The 21,657-nt window shown below is 43.5% G+C and overlaps 1 protein-coding gene across 29 annotated transcripts in view; it reads right to left on the reverse strand.

Moving 5' to 3' along the window:
- Nucleotides 1-21,657, reverse strand: part of CAMK2B (calcium/calmodulin dependent protein kinase II beta) — a 186,319-nt gene that overhangs the window by 86,794 nt on the left and 77,868 nt on the right. For all 29 annotated transcript variants that reach the window (XM_077305576.1, XM_077305581.1, XM_077305579.1 and 26 more), the window contains exons 4-5: nt 9,969-10,023; nt 4,215-4,280 (exon numbers count right to left, since the gene is read on the reverse strand). In XM_077305576.1, coding sequence (XP_077161691.1) covers nt 4,215-4,280; nt 9,969-10,023 — 121 coding nt within the window. The remainder of the gene's footprint in view (nt 1-4,214; nt 4,281-9,968; nt 10,024-21,657) is intronic.

Here is a 21,657-nt window from a genome sequence, read left to right on the forward strand (position 1 = left end):
TCTAAAGGTATTGAGAAATGATACTAACACTATTCTAGACACATACCCATGGCCATCACAAAAAAGTCCATGTTTCCCCTGCTTTCTGGAACACTTGTTACAGGATCTAAATATAATGATCAAGCATGGGGGAGAAATACTGACATATGCTATCAGTCACAACTGATTTTAAGGTTACCTCTTGCAGCACCCACACCCCAACCCACTGAAACAAATGTATTTCTATAACCTTGACCCTCTCACCTGTGCAAGCCTTTATAGCCCTCCCAAACTTGAGATTTTGCCCATGTTTAGACTGTCTCAGTACAAAAGTCTTCACAAGTAGATTGTATACATCCCTTAATTCCCACAACATACTGCATTTGGTTGTTCTCATTTAGGGTGGTGGATACTACTAGTTCTAGCTGTATCTGGTCTCTCTACTGACTCAGATCTATCCAAGCGTAGTACTGGGAACATTACTGCCACCACTCGTATTCCCTACCTCAAGAGGATCGTGCCACAAAAAATCCTTGGTTGAGGCAACTTGCCATGTTTCGCTGCTGCCCCGAAGGGGAGATTGTCAGTTCTCTCATAGCACATGGCAATATAGCTTAGTATAATTTTTTGGGGTCCTATTTGCAACAGAAACCCTAGAAGTTACTAAGGATCAAGAGCGCCACCTAGAACTGGGGTAGTCAAACTGCAGCCCTCCAGATGTCCATGACCTAGAGAGTCTGGGATTTTGGATCCCTGGAGAGTTACATTACAATGAATCAATGATTCTATGACCCATTCACTTCCATTCCACACCAGAACATCCTGGCTGATTTAATCTGTTTTGGACAAAGGACAATCCAGTTTGAACCAGACCACCTGTTTGTCATGGAAGTTCCTTCCTGGACATAGGTCTACATTTTATGCAGCTCTGACTGGTAATAGTAGACTAACATCAGAGATGGAGCTTAGCATGGGATTCACTGAGGCACGTTACTCGAAAAAGGGGCTGGCTTAGGTCCAATTCCATTTACCATAAATACCTGGATATTTGGGATTTTCCCTTTTTTCCAGTTTTCAGCCTTCCATTGGGTAAGGGGTCAGGCTTAAAGAGTCTTTCAACTTCTTCTTGCTCTAAAGAACTCTGCATATGCTCTGAAGAGTCTGCTACAACCAAATTACAGTGTGTTTAGCTTAAGCGCAACTGTCCTGCTTTTCATTTGAACATCTCTGTGTTTTTGCTGCTGTGTGCCTTTCCCCATATTGTGATTTTTGCCCTTACTCCACCACTTTTTAAACCCAACCATCCTTTTTCTTTTTTCCTCTTTTTATTTTTTAGTAAAGACTATTTCTTGTTTCAACTAGTACAAGTTATTTCTCTGGATATCTACCTTAATCTCTTCCCCATGTGCTAGACTAGGTGGGTGCTACCAAGTTGCTTATAAGGCATATTCTAAGGCTTTTACCCTGTGCTATTGCTTTAGTACTGCAGGATAAGAGTGCCTTCTCTGAGGGTCAGTCTAGATCAGTGGCTCTCAACCTGGGGATCGGGACCCCTTTGGGGGTTGAATGACCCTTTCACAGGGGTCGGGCAAGCAGCTTGGCTGGGGGGGGGCACCATCCAGACAACAGCCTTGTGGGGTATATCGATATAGAGTGTTCATCTGTCTGGAGCAGCAGAAAAGAGCGAGATCGGCATGATGGGACAAGAGGCAGAACAGAACTGAGAAACCCCAGGGAATAAAACAATTTATATACAATCATGAACAATGGATTTTCACACCATTGGTCAGTTTTGGTTTAATTTCTGTGAAAGAACACTTGCATAATTTTTGGTTGGGGTTCCCCACAACATGAGGAACTGTATTAAAGGGGCACGGCATTAAGAAGGTAGAGAACCACTGGTCTAGATGTTCTCAGGAGGAACTGAATGATAACAGCTGGTTATCAGGCAGCTTTCCAGGGAACCCTTGGTCTAAGGGAGTGTCCCAGCAAGTAAAAATACCATTTCCCCCTTCTTACTGCAACACTATTCACCTACTGTGCTTGGGGGCAACTTTTTAGAATAGTATCATGGTGAGACAACTGTAGTTGCCTGCTTCTGCCTTTTCCACAGCCAGTTGCAACATTTTGCAGCACCAGTTACCCAGGTATTCTATTCTATTAATCTTGGTTGATCTATGAATAAAAGGTAATGTGTCCAAACCAATTATGTTCTAGTTTATGGCAAGGCACCTTTGGTCAGCTCCCAGTGAAAACAATGGAGTCACATATGGGGGTGGGGTGGGGTGGGGGGACAGTTTTAGTTAAGAGATCTTTGACTTTCCACCAAGTTCAAAGTCACAGACATAATGCAGGGTCTTATGTTAAAGGAACAGAACAGTTACTGTCCCCATGCCACTTCGGTATGCAGAAAGAAAGGAGCTATGCGGAAAATGAAGGGGAATTGATCACATAAGAAAAGGAAAGCCCATAAACTCCCTTCTGTATGATCTCTGACCCTGATACGGTTCTTTCTTATGATTCCATTCGCCCCGTTCCGGTATTTTCAGAGCATCTTTAGAAAGAGCCACAAAACAGAAGCTACTACATCAGTCCTTTCACATAAAAATCAACCCTCAGAATACATCTCCTAGACCATTTACGCACTGGGAACTTCACTGCCTCAGCTCCTGTGCAGGAGCACAAATTGGGGGCGGATGAAGTGCCCAGGCCAAATGCTCCCCCATGTGGGTGCAGGAAGAGGTGGGGCAAAATGCCACGACTAAAACTCCAGCCTGCAGCCTGGCATGAAACCTCCAGTGTGTAAACGGTCCTAGTCAGGCCGGTCAGCTCTCAGCAACAGTCTCTTGCAATGAGAGAGATGCTAGTTCTGTTCCCACTCTTTGCTGAGACTCTTCAATGCCAGTCCGCAGCTACTGCTCCTTTGTCATTCAAATGCTGAGCTCCTATCTTGACAGACCATGAATGCCACCAGTTACTCTTACAGCATTGGACGCTGATGCAGCCTTTTAACATGACTACAGTTGCACTCCACAGCTCTTAGCTAACATGTTCTAATTCTTTGGGTAGAAACATACAAGATGCATACATGAGCAGATCTTCCCAACAGAGGCCACGCAAGGGGTCAAATCTGAATAATAAAAATAATAATAATGGAGGGGACCTGGATTAATTCTCCCCCTTGCACAGTTTTTATAATCAAAGCTCCTCTCTCCAGCAATCCTGCTATTCGTTTTCAGAGGGAAAAAGAGGACAGCCCATGTTTTATTTCTCTTTACTGAATATTAACAGCATGGGATTTGATTTCAATTGGTGAAACCATGAAGGTTAAATCTCCCCTCCACTGTATGTCCCAAGTCAAATCAGGGCTCCTTATGTCTTCTGTTAGCATTTTTTTAATGCTATGAAGAACCTGCTACAGATCTCCCAGTCTGACCCCAAACAAAAGTGATTTGCCACAATCTTGTCTTCTTCCCTTGATTTGCAGAAGGTGCTTCAATTTCACCCACAGTCCCCAAACAGCCCAGCTAAACAGAACAGGACAGCATCCATGAGATTATTCTTAAACCTAACCTAGGCAAAAATTAAATCTATCTGAAACTGATCCAGGTTCAGGAATCTAAAAAAAAATGATGACCTTTGCTTTTGTAACTTCGTGTCCTGCAAGCGCTACGTCCCTTCAGGACTTTGATACTGAGCCTCAAGTCCATTTCACATTTCAGCCAGCCAGCCAGCTGGCCCAAAACCTCTTGAATCTCTGCTCCCTGCCAGTCTTTCCTTAGAGTGAAGGAGCTGTGGTGGCCTGACTTGGTTAAGGTCCATTTTGAATCAGATTTCTGGTAGGGCAACCAGATGCAACACAGGAAGGAGCTTTTGCACTGCTGTGTAGAAGAAGGAATTTCAGTATTCCTCAATGCATGGCAAGCAGCACATGCCAAAATTCCATCTTCCTGGAGGCCCCATCCTGTGTTGCAATCAGATTGTTAGCCTGAATCACCATGAAGGGGCTTTGGATGTGGCAAAGGGGCGCATCATGGCAACCACCGGTGCCAAGGGGATACAGATTTTTGCTGTAGCCTTGTGATACCTTTGAGTCCAACCCCTCATCCCAGTCATGGATGGGTTAATGTTGCACAGGTACAAGCTGGCGTGGGATCAGGGAACAGAAAGAACGGGTGGGGGAGGGGAAGGAAGAAGGTTGGAGTGGGACAGGGGGAGGTGGAGTTAGCACTCACCTTGCATCGGCTTCACTGTAGTATTCCCTGGCGACGATATCTTCAAAGAGCTCCCCACCCGTGACCCTGAAACACAACAGAGACCACACACCTGATGAAGTGGGCTCTAATCGACAAAAGCTTACGCCACAATGCATCTGCTAGTCTTTAAGGGCCAAGTTTTCACTGCTACTTCCAGAAATTTTGATAATAAAAACTCAGGTTTGCCCTGCATTTGACATTTTTCTCCTTGAGAGAGAACTGCTGCAGCATTGAAAATATAGAGAAGTTTACTGCAGCATCCTTCTAGTGTCATTTCTCAAATTCCCTGAGATATCACCCTCCTGCAAGTGACCTGCTATGAATATGCTGTTACTGGCAAATGCCCCAAAGATCTGCTGTTCTCATATTCTGTAATTTACATGGCTTAACATTAAATAAATAGTATCCTTCGACACTCCCAGTGCCAAATTTAAGGAAGCTCTTCCGCCAGGCATTTTGTTGAGGTTAACCGAAACAACAGCATCCTCTGGGACCCAAGAAAACCCCTACCCACATACTGGATCCTGAACCTATGGAATCATAGTTAGCATAGCTAATGCTGTTACTGGAATCTTTATATGGAAATGTTACATGAAATATTATAGACACTGTTATCACCAGTTGAGACCACTGTTACTATTGTTTATTAATATTATTATTATTTCATGAATTATGATGTACTTCCTCTGTGTTTTATATAAACCTCCCTGAGCCAGAAGGGAGAGCGGTATAGAAATATATAAGAAATAAAATAAGTAAGTAAAGCACAGAGTTAGCTGGCAATATAGGTAGCACTAAGTAAATCCTGAAAGGAAAGGTGATGAAATAAAAATGAATGTTATGGTAGGCAATGGGGTTTCTAAAGGACTGAATTGATATTGGCAAATGAACGTAGTGCATTTTACTGAGGGGTGCCATTCCCTAGAACTTCAAGCAAGAAACTTTACCTATACACATGGATTCTTTTATGCCTGTCTAATAGCAAGAAGCATCTGAGTACAAGTGGTATTATTTTAGCCAGAAGGGGTATTTGTCAAAGTTGGGAATATCAACCATATGGTTGGCAAATGGCCTGGTTGGACAGATACAAATACCAACATTTGTACTAGTTTATATTCTTCTTATCAGTGAGATATCTCCTGGCAAATTCCAAGACAGCTGTAAATAATCTTACAGAGCAAAAAACGATGTCTTTAAGGAGTCAAATGAGGTATCAGATTACAGGACAAAAAAAGTAGGTTTGTAGGGAAAAAATAATGACTTTGTCAATTGGTCTCCGACAACAGATTTATCTCAATTTCTTTCTTGTTGTTGCAAAGCTTAACACATGCTACAGTCTCTGAAATCTCTACACTGATTGGCTGACAAAGCTCAATAAGTTTTCCTTGAAATGTGTTTATATATTGCCATTGCTCTGAAGTGTTAACAAAGGGTCAACATACAAGGATTATGATGGGGTAGTCTAGTGTTGGTGGGAAGTTGAACAGATAATGACATTGGGACCGTTAGTTTCCCAACTGAGCAGAGCAGTTCATATCCCAAGCAGAATATAGCTGCTGCAATCTTAAAATGGGCAATGAGAAGCGCAAGACCCAGTGTGGCTTCAATTGGGACTTCCCATGTTAATGGGCGGCTGCTCACGCATACTGGTTAGCACCACCATCAAAACATCGGCTTGCTGTTAGACTGTACAGCTGACAAAATTGTACATGTGCAACTGTTATATGAATCGATTTGCATAAGCGTTGCATTAATGTTTTTTGAAAGGAGTCTACTGGTGAGTAAAAACAGGATGAACAAAAATGGATTATACATATACAACGTATCTGCAAATTTATTGCCACAATTCTCCAGTTGGAGCTACTGATTTTCCTTCATGAGGGTTACTAGAAAAGATGTATTTGAAGGATTTAGAGGGAAGGAGGAAATCTGAGAAACCAGTGAACAGGCAAGTTGCTGAGTGCTTAGGAGGGGGGAGATGGTCTTTTCATTCCTCCTTATGCCATAAAACTCTTGAAATGTCACTACCACACGACAGAAGACAGATTGCTGAGCCAAGAGGGGAGGACTTGTTCTCCTTTATCCACATACAAAGCACTCCTCACCCATCAGGTGAAATGGAAGATAGTGTGCATGGAGTCCTCAGAAAGGAAGAGGGCTGGCCAACTCTCTGCACAGGTCCAGAAGAAATACTTCATCACATCTTCATTAATTGTTTTGTTTTATTAATTCCTATCTCACCAACTTCAAATACTTATGGAGGATCTTGGACTGAAGCCTGGCAGGCTTTGAGGAACAGCACACAACACACTACTGAACCAAGCAAAAGGAAGAAAAGGAATACCCAACCCAAAGTGGGAAGGGAAAGCAGGGGCATGCTTTTCATTTGAGCCAGGGCTCATCAGGGCTTAGTTGCCATGGTTCAGCTCTGGAACAGGTCAAAATGATCATGAGCAGAAATTTGCTTCACCAGAGAGTAACCACTTTTGAAATTACAGAATAGGCTTTCGAACAAGCTCAAAGCTTGGCTCCTCTTGCTTTAGACAGAAAGATACTCTCTTGTCCTCATCATCCAAGAACCTTGTGGGTGCTGCCAACTGGATAACTTTGTATAAAGGGCACTTGAGTCCAAAGTGCAGGACAATTTGCTTTGCCTGGCTTCCCAAGCTGAGCACCGGCTCTTTTCATGCTGTCACTGCAGTTCTAAACCTCGTTCTGTCTCCCACCCACACCGGGCTACAGATGTAACGCCTCCTGCAACCCGCTTCTTCCCTCTGTACTGCCTGGCTATGGAAAGCATGTATAGTCTCCTGCAGAGAACAACTTCATCTATTTGCAGAGAAAATTTTTGTTACGGCTGCGTCTCTGACAGCCACCTCCCTTCTTACCTGCACCAAAAATATCTGCAGCAATTTGTCTGCAAATCAGAACTCCCAAGGTAATTCAAATTCTCTTCCTCCTCTCACTGTCTCCTAGATTCCCTGCCCCCCCTAGTTATTTTGAAATTTGAAACAGTAAATTTTAATGGAAGAAAACTCAGGGAGAATGCTCCACATTCTGATATCAGGTCGCAATAAAGTTCTGACACATCACTCTAGAGACAGAAACTGTATGGAAGGAAGATCTGTTACATGCATCTGTTCAAGAGCATCAGGGAGGAACTCCACATACAGGTGTACTTTCCACGAGAAGCCACAGGATCAAATCCTCCCAACACTAAACTTTTTGTCACAGGGTTGGCTAATGGGATTAGGCCTGGGACTTAAAAGGTTAATTTTGGGAAGGGCTCAGATGAGACAGAAGGCTACACTATTTAATATCCAGATGTGCTGAACATCTGTGCTTCTCAGATTTTTCAGATGGCTTTAGATGAATAAGCTTGAGAGGCCTAATGATGGATATCACTTCTAATGTACTCCATATCCAGAAGGGCCCTTAACATGAGGGATGGCCAGTAAAAAAAAAAAAAGCTGAGCCATTAGCTGAAAAGTCTCTTTCATTCTAAGCAAGAACTTTGGGAAGCTTTGGCACTTAAAATATGGATGCTTCCAAATGGAAGTAGGACGCAAAGCAATTTTAAAGAAAACACCTAACATGAACACAGTCATACTGTTGAAACTCATTTTACAATGCAGAATACGTCAATAAAAATGGAAGCGAGATGGATTTTGACATTCTTATCCATGCAGCCATATTAGAAATAGGACAGATAGGTAATGCATCGTCTCTCTGACCATTTCCGCATTAGGAGACAAACCTTGTTTTAGACTAGCTTTGGATTTTCTTTGGATGCTGCAAGTTGACTCCAGGCTTTCCACATTTGGGCTTTCCTCCCTCATTTCCCAGGATGAAATTCACCATATATGCTTTCTACATCTGAGGCAGTATCCCATCATGCTTTGCTCCCTTCCTTTTTTCCAATTTTTTTTGCAACATGTTGCCTCCTCACACTTTTCTTTTTTGTTGCATCCCTTAATTTAACCATTCTGTGCCTTTAATCGCCTCCTCCCCCTTCCCCATCAAGTATACTGGATGTAATTTTTTTAAGTAGGTTATAGCATTACAATGCTGCTGCAGCTTAATGCTCAAGACTGCCACTGTTTTTAATAGGAGCTGCATTGTAACGCAATCACCATTTTTAAAAAGGCCATTGCTGGAGCATATCCACTTCAGGGGGCAGGTAGGATGAGAGAAGCGAGTCTTCACCCTGCTTTTGTGGTGATTGGAGCACTGGGAAAGTTTGCAGGTGAAAGATTTGCCAAATACAAATGGGGAATCAGCATATGGACGACAACCCAGACCAAACGTCCGTACCAGTTGAGCAAGAGGGCACAATAAAGATATTGAATAGGGTTGGAGAGACAACTGCTCCCTGACGGACTCCACATGCAAGCTGATGGCGGCTTGATCAACTCTCTCCTATTGCTACCCTTTGTCTGCGATCTCAGAGAAAGGAGATCAGCCACTGAAGGGCAATCCCTGTAATCCCATCATCGACGAGGCAGTGAGCTAGAAGCTCATGGTCGACTGTGTCTGACGCTGCTGAGATGTCTAATAACACGAGCAGCACAGACTTGCCCCAGTCCAACAAGGAATATCGAGGAAAGCCTCATGACATACAATTTCAGGTGACGGTATCCAATAAGCAAACACAGAAATTATCAAGCATTAACACAGCAAGTATTAGCACGTGTTGGCACAGTGAGTTGTAAGGGATTTAGTTATTTCTTCATTATTGCTGTCACCCTCATCATGTCTTTATAAAAAGGTCAAATGACCTTCTTCATTCTGAATACAACCCTCCCTGATCTTCCAAATATCCAGCTTCATCCTACAGGTTCCAGGAATTGCTAAATTTTCAAAGGATGAGGAGGCAAAAAAATAGTGAAGCCAAAACAACAGCACGGTGACGGGCATAACCCACAGCTCAGCCTCAGGTGTCTTTTGCCATGTGGCCCCAGGGCAAAACTCCTGCCTTTTGTTTTTTGATCCTCCTGCTGTGGGGCCAGGGACATGCCAAGGTCTGTGTAACTCCAGAAAAAGCAGGAGCTGCACTGACTCAGAGGAGAGCTAAATATAGCTCACTGCTTAACTGGAGCTGTCAGAGAGGAGGAGATATGAGATCACCAGTTCTATATCTGGAACGAAGTGAGAGGCAGCCAAGCAAAGCACACAATGTCTCCCAAAAGCCCCCAGACATTTAGCAAGGAGAGTCAGCACAGGACGTGGCCCATGGCCATACCGACAATGGGGAGGGGGAAAGAGCAAACAGAATCACTGTCTGGAGCCCTCAAGCCAGTGGAGGATTTAAGCCTTCTTAGTGTGCACGTCCCTGGTTAAACAGCTGTTTAGCTACACAGGGCATAGTATCAGGGGCATTGAGTCACCACCATCCCAATAGCCTCCTTTCCCCTCCTCCCCACCCACCCCTTCATGTCAAAGGCATCACTGCAGCTGCAGCCTTCTTCCACCCACATCAATGAGGATGCCACAGCTCAGCCTGCATGACTCCCCAGCAGCACACAACATGTGCGCAAAAGAGCAAGAAAGTTCCCCCACAACACACCAAGATGCAGCTGGAGGGTGCTTTTCTGGAGAAACATATGAGAAAGTACTGGTTAGGAAATTCCAAGGGAATTTCAGGAGCAGTCTGGCTGAACTACTGGGCAATGCCAATAGGTGCAAAAAAGGTTGTGCGTCTGCAGGTGAGATAAAAAATTATTTCCTACTTACAGATCAAAGACGAGGTAGTGAAAGCCTTCTTCGGATATGCTATCATGGAGGCGAACTGCAAGGGAACATAAAGGATGCATTAGGCAAGGTACTTCCCAACACCTGGGCTGCAATTCTACACGGTGTCACTCCTTCACCTGCCTTCTCTGCAGGCACTGCCCAGTGTGGGTGTAAAGTCAACATACAGAAGATGGCCAGCAATATGTTAATCAAGCCCTGTTTTTAAAATATTGGCAGTGCATTTGCAAGTCAGGTGGAGCGGTTCTGAGGCCACTTTGAATGCAGCCTCCTCCTTTCCAACAACCCTTTCCCAAGTGTGTGGCTAACCTGCTTCATCACATTGCACCACCCTACACTATTTGAGAATACAAAATTGTCTTGCTGGGTCTAACTAAGTATCCATAGCCCAATAATACCCATGGGAAGCATGAAATGCTAGTTGCACCCAGTAGCTGGTATACCGCCTTAACATAAAGTGAAAGAAATCTGGGGCAACAAGGCGGGACGCACGGCGGCGGCAGGCAAGACTTCTCCCCTCCACGTTTGCGGCCGCGCATGGTGCAAACGCGCATGCGCGGCCCTGCTTCCCTCTCCCCCCTCCCACAAAACGAAGCTTGCCGGGCCGCAAGCTAATCAGCCATTTTTGCGGGGGGGGGGCGGGGAGAGGGAGCTGCGGCCCAATGCCGACCCAGTGCCGGTGCCTTCATCTCCATTAATGTTTGGGGTTAAGTAATGATACCTTATACTACAAATAAAACAAACCAATAAATGAGGTTGCAACTAAACTAGAATTGAGAAATGAAGCCCCAAATCTTTACTGCTTATACTCCAAATTATAAAATACAGCTGAGATCCTTTCCTAAACACTGAAGAAATGTGTGACAATCTGTGATGAAAAGGAATTAAAATATTTTATCGCCTTGATACATGTACATTTTTACATGTATAATGGCATTTAATTTGCATAATGGTATACAGGCCAGAACAGGTTTGAACTTCAACATTTAAGAAGATCCACAGGTCTCCCATAGTACTTAAAAGCAGTGTACTGAAATGGGACAAGAGTCCTTAGCATTACACTTCCTCAAGAAAATACCCCTTCCACAACAAAACTCTTGCGCCTAAATACAATAGGAGTTTCCCCATACAAATAAAATATCTAGATTAACATTCCTAATAGTGAATAGAGGCAAGCAGTCACTTCTCACAGCAAACCTGATGGCCCCTTACGTATCAGTACAGCAGTGAAATTAGATCATACATCACCCACAGACAAGGAGTTTCTCAAGGGACCCCACAGATAAGCTGGGGTGGAAGGGGGAGGAGAAAGTACTGGCTTTCTCCAGCTGCTTACATATTATCCTGGAGAACATTAAAGTCAGGGAACGCATGCTGTGTGGTGTGCATGGAACTTAAGGAAGAAAAAGGTTTTTAAAATTCTGCATGTGGCACCTCTCCTGTCCAAGTGAGATTAACAGCTTCCTGCACATATATCCCCCAAGCTCGGCAGTCAGAATAATAGGACATTTGCCCTATTGTGCTAGATCACTCTGGCTCAGAATTTGGTGAGTTGCAAACTATCTCTCGTGCAAAGGAGCTCAGCAGCCATACTGTGCTAGGGAGGGTTGTTTCCCCACCCAACCCCCTCACATGGCCCAACTTGTAAAATCAACTTTTAAAAAATTACTCTTATTGAAGACAGCCTAGCATTTGGGGGGGGGGGATGGGGGGACAAATTTCTGGTGGTGTAGTGATTGAAGTTCAAGGATGACCTTAGGATACCTATTTGAGAAGCTCTGGCACAGTTCTCAGTCCTTTAATTTTGTGCTCTTCGGGATTTTAATGTTTCTGTTATTAATACCGAACATATCAGACTGGAAAAATAGAGAAACAAATGCCAGCACAGGAATCTGCAATTGCCTTTGAAAGTGCTCCATTCTGCCTGAGGAGATAGCTTGAGGATGGCTGATGAGGAAGAGCTATAAAGCCTTGTTGTATATCTGATTGTGACATTTTACTTTTGTCTCTGTTAACCATTCCTTCTCAGGCAGCACATTTTTAAAGCAAGACTAGCTCCAGTCCTTAGCTCAAGGCAAAATATGATGGATGAAAGACCAGGATTCAAATATATGCAGCTTATAGCTATTCATTTTTCTTCCTTCTTCCACAGAGAAAGAAGAACCCTGTCCAAAAAGAAGAAAAACAGAATGCCACTTGATCAACATCTTGGAAAAGGTTGAGGGGCCTCCTTGATAAACTGAAATACATGGTTATGAAGAAGAAATGCCTTCCCCTTTAGGGAATAAATAATGGTCCTTCTCACAGCATAGATCTAATCATCTATGAACGAGATGAAGCTGTCTCTTCCAAGCCCTACATGAGCAAATGCTTCCTGTACCTCTTTCCTTCTCCAAGACATATGTTCTACCTGTCTTCTCTATGGGAAGAGAATTTGTGTAAAAGCACTAGCACTAAATTGTCCAGCTGTGGTATGTGTTTGCTGTCCAAGCCAGGGCTGAAAACTGTCTTCAAACTGTGGATTTCAATCCTAGTGTAGTATAGAGGGCAAGCACAAACAACAGTTTGCTGGTTTGGCAAATAACACAGGAAGTTACTAACTGAATTGTAGCATGGTATGGGGAAGTGGGAATGTATGAGCAGACAGCATGTTTTGTTTAGTACCAAACCATGTTATATATTTAAGTCAAGATGTTTATTGTATTGTTTTATGAAAGTTTCCAATGTAAACCGCCCTGATCCGAAAGGGAGGGCAGTATATAAATATAATTAAATAAATAGTTTGACAGTACATACAAACTAGTTTTCATACTGTTCATCAACAACAAAGATGATAGGGAACTGCAAGATCCCTTGAAATGAAGCTTAGACATGAAGCAATATAACTCCTCTCATAGAGGCGGGGTGGAAATCCTGAACAAAATTATGGATGTCACCCTTTTCCTTCTCAAAATGCATTTACCTTTCTTCAGAGTGAAGCATCTTAATATCACCCAAGTCAGAAGATTTACAATGGTTGTACAGTGGAACAGGCTTGAGAAAATAAGTTATCTGGATCAAGAGCCAACCTTCCTCACCCAAAAAAAAACAAAACAAAACAAAACCCCAAATAAACAAAAATACCTGACTGAAGAACTGATATGCTTTTCTTTCCTGGCTTTCAGAGATTGTGATACTGCTCACGAGAACAAGACTAATTAAAGAATAAGGAAAAACCTATTTGCAAATGAATGATCACATCTCTGAAAAGTTCTTCACGGATGAGGAGAAAATGTCTATCAAGAAACACAATCATGGGGGATGGTTCTTATAAACAGGATGTTTGTTCTGCCAAAAACATGAGTAGCTCTCATGCTCTGCATGGAAATTCATGTTGGATGATGCCTCACTTCCTAGGACCAGCTCCACCAACAGCCATATGCATCCACAAAGAACAAGGGAGTACGGAACGCTACCAAGTCACCATGGTTGCAAAGAACACCCACTGATCACTGACACTGGAAGGCATAACTGCTCCACAGACTTAAATTTGTTTAATGGTTACCCTGTTCTCCCCAGGGAACCGTATTTCTATGAGAAGGTCTTGGAATCTCTGACTGAGAACTCTCAGCTCCCTTTCCAAAGTACAATTTCCAGGAAGAGAAGCGATGATAGTTAAAATGGTATAAAACTGATATATGTTTGTAATACAGATCTGCCCTGAGGATACACAAGGGAGAGAACACTCGGCTGAACCTAATACATACCAAACAAGGAGACAAAGAACGTTTGGGAAACAAGTGCTGCAGTATCATTTACATTAGGAACAAAACTGTGATCTAGAGTGATGAGGGGAATCAGGCTTAACTCAACATCTTATCCAAATGAAACCAATTTCCGCCGTTGCTGCTGAGCTTCTATTCTAGTTTAATGTCCATTCAGAGAAAGCAAGCAGATAGCTTCCCCTGCTTGTTCATATCGAGCCTCGTTTCTCTTATTTCACTTTCCTTTCCCCAGTTTTGAAAAATGCAGCCAATCCAATGTGAATGCAGAACAGAATGGCTGACACGATAACAACATGTACCTCTGCTCCTCCAATTGCTGACAGAAAGTAGGTAGCAGGCCAGATGGGAAGCCCAAAAGGGGGACACCGGACAGGGCTGTTGAAATGCTCCTTTTACACATACACACAAAGCTGCCTTTCATGTCCTCTGGTGTCATTTTCCCCCTCGGCCAAAACCAGGCACGAGTCGAAGGGCAAAAAGGGCCAGGAGAGAGGGACCTTTCCCCTCAATGGGGACCCAAAGCAGCTTATATCATTCTCCTCTCCTCCATTTTATCCCACAACAACCCTGTGAAATAGGTTAGCCAGAGAATGTATAACTGGCCCAAGGTCACTCAGCAAACTTCCATGGCAGAGTAGGGATTTGAACCTGGCTTTCCCAGATCCTAGTCTAGCACTTTAACCACTACAGCACACTGGCAGACATAACTCATCAGAGAATGAAAATTGGCCACCAGCTTCAAGATAATTGTGGAAATTCCACGGCCAAAATGGCCAGGCATGGGAAAATCCTAGCCCAGATGAGACAAACCACCACCACATCGTGCTACTGGCAACTGAAACTTAAGGGTCTCTGGCAGGAATAACTCAGAAAACAACAGTGTTTAAAACTGGCCACTAACCCCAGAATGACGTTGAAGGTTACAGTGCCACAAATGAAGGGAAAGGGAACACCCTGAACAAAGTTACCCTCACGACAGACAACATGTAACAAGAGTGCTTTTAGCCAAATGTACTTCACAAGGTTGGTGTAAAGATCAAATACAAGACAGGAGAGCAATGCAGTTTTGGGGCATCACTGGGAAGAAAGGGTATGATAAAGGTAAAGGTAAAGGTATCCCCTGTGCAAGCACCGAGTCATGTCTGACCCTTGGGGTGACGCCCTCTAGCGTTTTCATGGCAGGCTCAATACGGGGTGGTTTGCCATTCCCTTCCCCAGTCATTACCGTTTACCCCCCAGCAAGCTGGGTACTCATTTTACCGACCTCGGAAGGATGGAAGGCTGAGTCAACCTTGAGCCAGCTGCTGGGATCGAATTCCCAACCTCATGGGCAGACAGATTCAGACAGCATGTCGCTGCCTTACCACTCTGCGCCACAAGAGGCTCAAGGGTATGATATATTTGCTATAAAGCTAATTTTTAATGATATTTAAAAGATTACAGCATTTGTCATATAGGGAAGTAGTCTTTACAAAGGGCTATTAGATCTTCCAGGAGCACAATAATGATTAACAACCCAGTGCCTGAACAGGGAGTTGTAATTTATGTTCCACATGTATAACCACTAAAACAGATTAATGTTCCATTACCATGCATGTACAGGGTGGAAGAGGGGAGATAACATCCTTTAACTACTTTGTTAGATCGTGGAGAAATATTAACTTTCCCTTTTCCCCTTCTATTTATAATATTAACAAAGGTTTTCAACTATATTACTCTTAAATCCATTCTGTTGCCAAGCAGGATAGGGATGAAGTCTTGGGACCAAGAAGTGCAAGGCGGGTCACAGGAGAGTTAGGCGCAGGGAGACATATATGAATGAGAAACATGGGGAAAGGAGGGGGAATGATGTTAAGGGAAAGAGGATGATTTATCTTGCTACAGCACACAGGAGGGCGATCTAAAATCTAATAAATAAATACCACTTTGCAAGACCTGGCTAAACTGGATACAAGGAAAGGGAAAAAGAAAGGCTAGACTGTTATAGAAAATGACCTTAGTTAGGAGGCTGCAGGCTGACAGAGCAGCAGGCATGAGCTGGGATTACCTGTCCTGCTCCACAGCTTAATCAGCTGATGGGTTTAGCATGATCTGTTTGGGAAGTTTGCTTTAGTCTTGGAGAAAGGAGGGTATAGATGATGGCAGGCTGCCATTTTACAGTGCTCAGACCTTCTTACACAACTAGTGGCTGCTGCCAGAACTGCATTAATAAATGAAAAGATGGTTGGCTGGATTCAGCATGATGGCCCTCCAGCTGACTTGAGCTCCCTGAATTCCCACCCCCCACACCACTTTGGAAAAATAAAACAAAATATTTTTGTGATATTGTTATATGTCTAATAGAAGGTAGTCTCTGAGAACAAAGGAGATGCCTCTGTTAGCCAATGCAGTTCCTAAGAAGAGCACACCCCACACCATTTTTATGCACACTTTCACACACATCTTTCTTTCTGTTCAAGTGAGGGGCCTATGTAAACATGAACTCAGGGGACTGGAGGCTTTCACTGATAAGAGGATGATTAATTAGATAAACAAAACAGGAGATGTCAGAATGAAATGTAGGTAGATTAATAATATTATATGTTATAGTAAAAGACAAGATTGACAATATCATAGGTTACAATGGGATAATAGTTAAATTCTTATGCCATGGTAAGATAGTGGAAACATATTACTAGAAAAGCTGTAAAAGATCTGGTTTATATCAGGACTAATGGCAATGTTTTATGGTGTATATTTGACTTAAGGTTATTTTATAATTTATAGCTAACTCAAAATGGGTGAGCTTCTTTTGTATAAATGTATGTAAAGGAGAATGGTCTGTGCACATTCTCTTTGATCCTTTATAATTCTTGGCCAATAAGCCAAGAATTGAGCTTATTGAGCCTGGGAAAGCCAAAGGTCACAACATTTGTCCTATGCATGTACAGTTTTCTGGCAATCAAGGTGAGCTGTCGGGGATTGTCCATTCCACTTTTAAGACATCATCAAAATTATGAGGGCATGGATGGACTGTCGGAACAAGCACGTTTTTTTTTTTAACCTTCTAGCATCTAGGTTAGCCAATGCTGCTGACCTCGGCTTCTCTTGCACTTCCACCTTGTACCTCAAGGTGGATATGACCTTTGGCAGCAAGCTCTGGAGGTGTTCTGCCCAGAATAACCTTCAGCATGTATCTGCATTGTCTATTGCCTCCTTGCCTGACCATTTTCCCTCTCTCTTCCTTCCTCTGATAAGGAATCTATAGAGTGTGCAAGGTCATTCCTCACATTAGAAGGATGCAGCCTGCCTCTATGGTGCCATGCTACATCCTCAGCACATGTCCTGGCAAGGGGGAGCCCTCCCCTGGAGCAGCTGAACCAGATCTCCTTTCCATCAGAGGCCTCAGACCCATAGCTGTCTGACTCTGCGTAGTGGAGGTGGGGTGGATGGGTCTGATTCTTTTGATCCTATACTTGCACCAGCATAGGAAGTGGAGAAACAGCTGTAGGTGCAGCTCGACCTCTCCTGGTAGCGGCAGTCCACTTTTCTTCTCTGCCTGCATTGCAGCCAGTTGGGAAGGACTACTCCACCACAGCCTACTGCACTGCTGCGAAGAGTAAGTTTGAGGCATCAAGGACCAGGCCTCCAGACTGCTCTTCAGGGTCTTTCTTTCTTTCTTTCTTTCTTTCTTTCTTTCTTTCTTTCTTTCTTTCTTTCTTTCTTTCTTTCTTTCTTTCTTTCTTTCTTTCTTTCTTTCTTTCTTTCTTTCTTTCTTTCTTTCTTTCTTTCTTGTTGACTGAGAGCAGGACTCTAAGCTTTAGGGTTATCCAAACTGGAAGGTCAGGCACTGGTCACTTGATGGATGGGTAGGCAAACATTTGCATAAATAGGCCTACCTACGTGAGCAAGCAGAGGCATGGCCTAATCACTTTGGATGACTTCAGCCCCACTGAAGAAGAACTCAATATTCTAGTAGCTTCTAAACAGTTAACTGTAAACTTTTTATCTTCCACAAAGTCTTCTAGCAGTTAAAAAAATCTCTAACTCCGTAAACTTCGCCACTTCCTTTTCTTCAGCCTTCGCCAGTCCACTTCCCATCTGTCATTCCCCAACTGTCATTTCTCAGCTGTCATCCCCCAACTGTCATTTCTCAACCATTAACTCCTGCTTCTCCTCCCCGAGATTCTAAATAGAGTCTCCCTAACTGGGTGCAATTCCCCTTCAGCCAATCACATCCAACCAGCAGATTCCTGTATTACAATTTCAAGTTATGGCATCTTTCCAAAACTTACATATCAAAAACCGAAAACCTTTATTTAAAATCTCTTATGTGTATCACTTTAGAACAAAGTCACGCTCACCCAGCATGACACCGAAGACCAGAAGCTAATGCGATGGTTGCTCATTCTGGTTTCTCAGGAGTCTTTCAAGATATTTTATTTGCCGGGGTTCTTAACAGCATAAAGATTGCAGACATCTTTGGGGATATGCAGAGTTATTTGGGATTTCATTTCATATATTTTAAACTGTGATGTTCTTAACTGTGGTTTGTAGGCAGCCTTGAACCATGAGGAAAGGAGAGGAATAAATATTCTGATAAAATAATAGACGAATAAGTAAATGCAGCAATGGAGCTCCCCAAAAAACACTAGCGTCTCCTGAGAGTCTGAGAAGACCCCCCAGGCATACACAGCTTTCTGCACTGTCTTTAAGGATGTCTTGGTGGGATTATTATTAACTGCTCCAGCTCCTGTAGGGCCACAGGACAGGGAATGAAGTGAGGCGATGGATGTTGCCTCCTGCTATATGTTGCCTGAGTCCATCATCTCACCGTGCCTCACTAGCCTTGCTCAAGACCAGAACAGCTCTCCTGGGGAAGGACTTCCATGTACAGGAAGCCAAATACTGCGTCATGGTTCATGTACAAAAACATGACTATGCAGGTACTCTATTAGACAAAAGAGAAGCAGCCATTCTACTTGGTGCTGGGAGTGCTCTTTTGGAGAAACCCCCGGTGGAGAATATAGAGGACAACTGAGCAAGGGTGATGCCAGGCAACAGCATGGCCTTCTATACTTCCAACAGGAATGGGGGATTGTTCCAGAGGTCTCCATTATGTTTCTGGGACCTCTTGGTTGGTCTCCCAATTTGCTGCTGGGAATGATGCCTGGAAGAGGACAGAAGAACGACTCTTAATATGCTTCCTTAATCTCTCCCTGTTGCTTGGAACCACATTGACTCCAAGGGGGCTTTAACAAGTGCAAAAGAATATCTTCTGCTCCCTCCTCCAGGAGTGTGTGAATGGGATGCATGAACAAGAAGTAGTGGCATCTTTCGTGGGGTGGGGAGAACTTAGGGATAAATTGACCAAGCCTTTCAAAACCTGGAACAAAATTTAAGTTTCTGCTTCCTGACCAAGCCACAGAGCATCTACCCAGGAGTCAGGGAGGAGTTACTGCTTCTCTTAGCAACAGCTTGTACCTCCTTGAGGAAGCACTTCACACGACAATCAGAGACTAAATAATTAAGAGGGGGGCAGATTCTGCAGAGTTTCTGCTGGTGATAAGTGCCCAACTCCAATGAATCTCATTGAAAAATCTCAGCTTCAAACCTCATCACGTGTTGGAGATAAATGTACAGACCGACATACACATCTCCTCTCACATTGCCCTGAGCCCCAGTACCTCCCCTATACCTCACCAAGCTGTGGCATCTGTTTCAGCTCCATTATATAATAAACTGATTTTCTTCTACACTTGGGGCTGTCTCTAAACCCACCTAGAAGGTACCCATGACAACACTGTTGCCATAGAAACTAATGTACTTCAAAGGGGGGGAACAGAGGGAGACTAAAAAAGGACCAAAAAGAGAGAGAGATTCAAACAAAATAACTGGCATAAACAGACTGTGCACACCAGAGCCGGGGGGAGGGGGGTGTCATAAAGTTTTAATTGGCCAGTTGCTTGAGAAGAAAAGGCCTGCCAAATATGCTGCTTATTAAAAACTCCCTTTTTATCATCCTTGATGGCTTCAGAAGCTCCGGGGGGCTGTAACATTCTCCAGGGCGCATCTAGACCAGTAGTCTTGCGTGTACGATGCATTGAATGCAGATGGGCTGCAGTCCTCCTCACTACATCCTTGCACATATTGTGGTCTGCGCACCCAATTCCTGCGGCTCTGTGTTTCTGTGGAGGCTTTTCCTTTCTTTTTTTTCAGCCTGGAAATGATTCCCTGGACTACCCGCGTGGTGCCACCTTCCTCTCTTCTTGAACTCCTGCCTGGAAACCCACTTCTCCCAGACAAACTTTTGCCTTAACCCTCAATCCTCCTCCTTTGTCTCTCATTCGCTCCTCACGGTTCCCGCCTCTCCAATTTCTACATTGCTTTGATGCCCTCACGTCTTGCCATCCTTCCTGTTGCATAGTTGTGACCTGCAGTATGTCACTGGGGTCCCCTCTGTCAGCCAGAAGATTAAGGGCTGCTGGGTGATTGAGCTAGCTCAGTTTTCCCCCAAGAGAAAAATCAGTCTGGTTCCAGATGGGTACTATTGAGAACTCATCACTTCAATTCAGGCCTTGATTGTTTCACCACTGGAACCTTCACACAGGCTGCAGGCTCGAGTTTGAGTTGGGGCAAGTTGTCCCGCCTCTTCCTGTTCCCGCACAGGGGAGCATTTGGCCCGGTGCACCACATTCTGCACAATTGTCCCACTTCTGGGGTTTCTCAGAGCCTGAAGAATCTTTCAGGGGTTTCTTAGCAGTAAAAAAATTGAGAAAGGCTGCTCTATACCATAATCCTGAGGGCAGGATTTTTATTTATGTAACAGTACTTGCCACCAGCATTGGGTATTAAACTTATTTAAATTAAGCTTCCTTAAGAAGCAATTCTTGGCTGAGAAGCCACATAAAACCAAATAAATTAATAACAGTAAATAAATATACTTGAAAGCTCCCTGAGTCATTAATTTGCCGGTAAACAGCAGTGTAATTCCTACACCTAAAGTCTAGATCTTTTGTGTCACTCCATTCAAGGCTGTCATTAGTGTCATTAGGGTGGTGGCACTCACTTAAATACAAAGTCAAGTAAAAATCAATGACATCATTTAAAAATACTTTTTTTGGGGGGGGGGGGGCTGCCACAGAACCTTGTCTCTAGAATGTTTTCCCCTAAACTTCTGCCAGGGGCCAATTTGGCTAACTTTTTTGGTACCAAGCCAAATCTTTCTCATTTAGCTATGGTTTTGTTGATTGCTAATCTGTTTTTTAAAAACATTATCTATAGTGCAATCCTAAACAGAAGTTTACCTCTCTAAAACCACTAAACTCAAAAGGCTTGCAAGGGTGTACCTCTGCTTAGAACCACACTGTTAAAACTTTTTTGATCTTACTCTTCTGATTCCAGCTTTGGTAGAGACTTACTTTTAATACTACTGTTTTATGATGATAATGAATCACTTAACCACCCAGTTGGCAACATGCAAATAAGCCAGTCGATCTCCGTGAGAGCACAGACCCTTCAAGGTTCAAAACTGCCCTGTGACCTGTATGTAGCCCAAGCTAACCAAGTGAGGCAGTGCTGGTCCTGGATACTACTTTGGGAGAAAGAAGTTCAGGCTTGGTCCAAAGACGTAGGCAATAGCAATCCATCTCTGAACATTTCCTGCAGACACGTCATACGTTGGCTGTGAATTTAGAGTACTTTTTATAACTCCACCCCATGGTTCAAAACCACCTAAAGCAGCTCACTGAAAGATCATACATAAAAGTACCACAACTGTTCTAGAGAATTTGTATACCAGAATATGCTACACTCCATTATGGCAAACTTCACCAAGCTGCAGCCATGACAGCAAAATGGCCACGTGAAATGACCCGCAGAAGATTCCAGACAGTACAAAATGCAATATGTCCCCCTTATAGAACAAA

This window comes from Paroedura picta, chromosome 12, assembly GCF_049243985.1.
Source record: "Paroedura picta isolate Pp20150507F chromosome 12, Ppicta_v3.0, whole genome shotgun sequence".
Lineage (NCBI taxonomy): Eukaryota > Metazoa > Chordata > Lepidosauria > Squamata > Gekkonidae > Paroedura > Paroedura picta.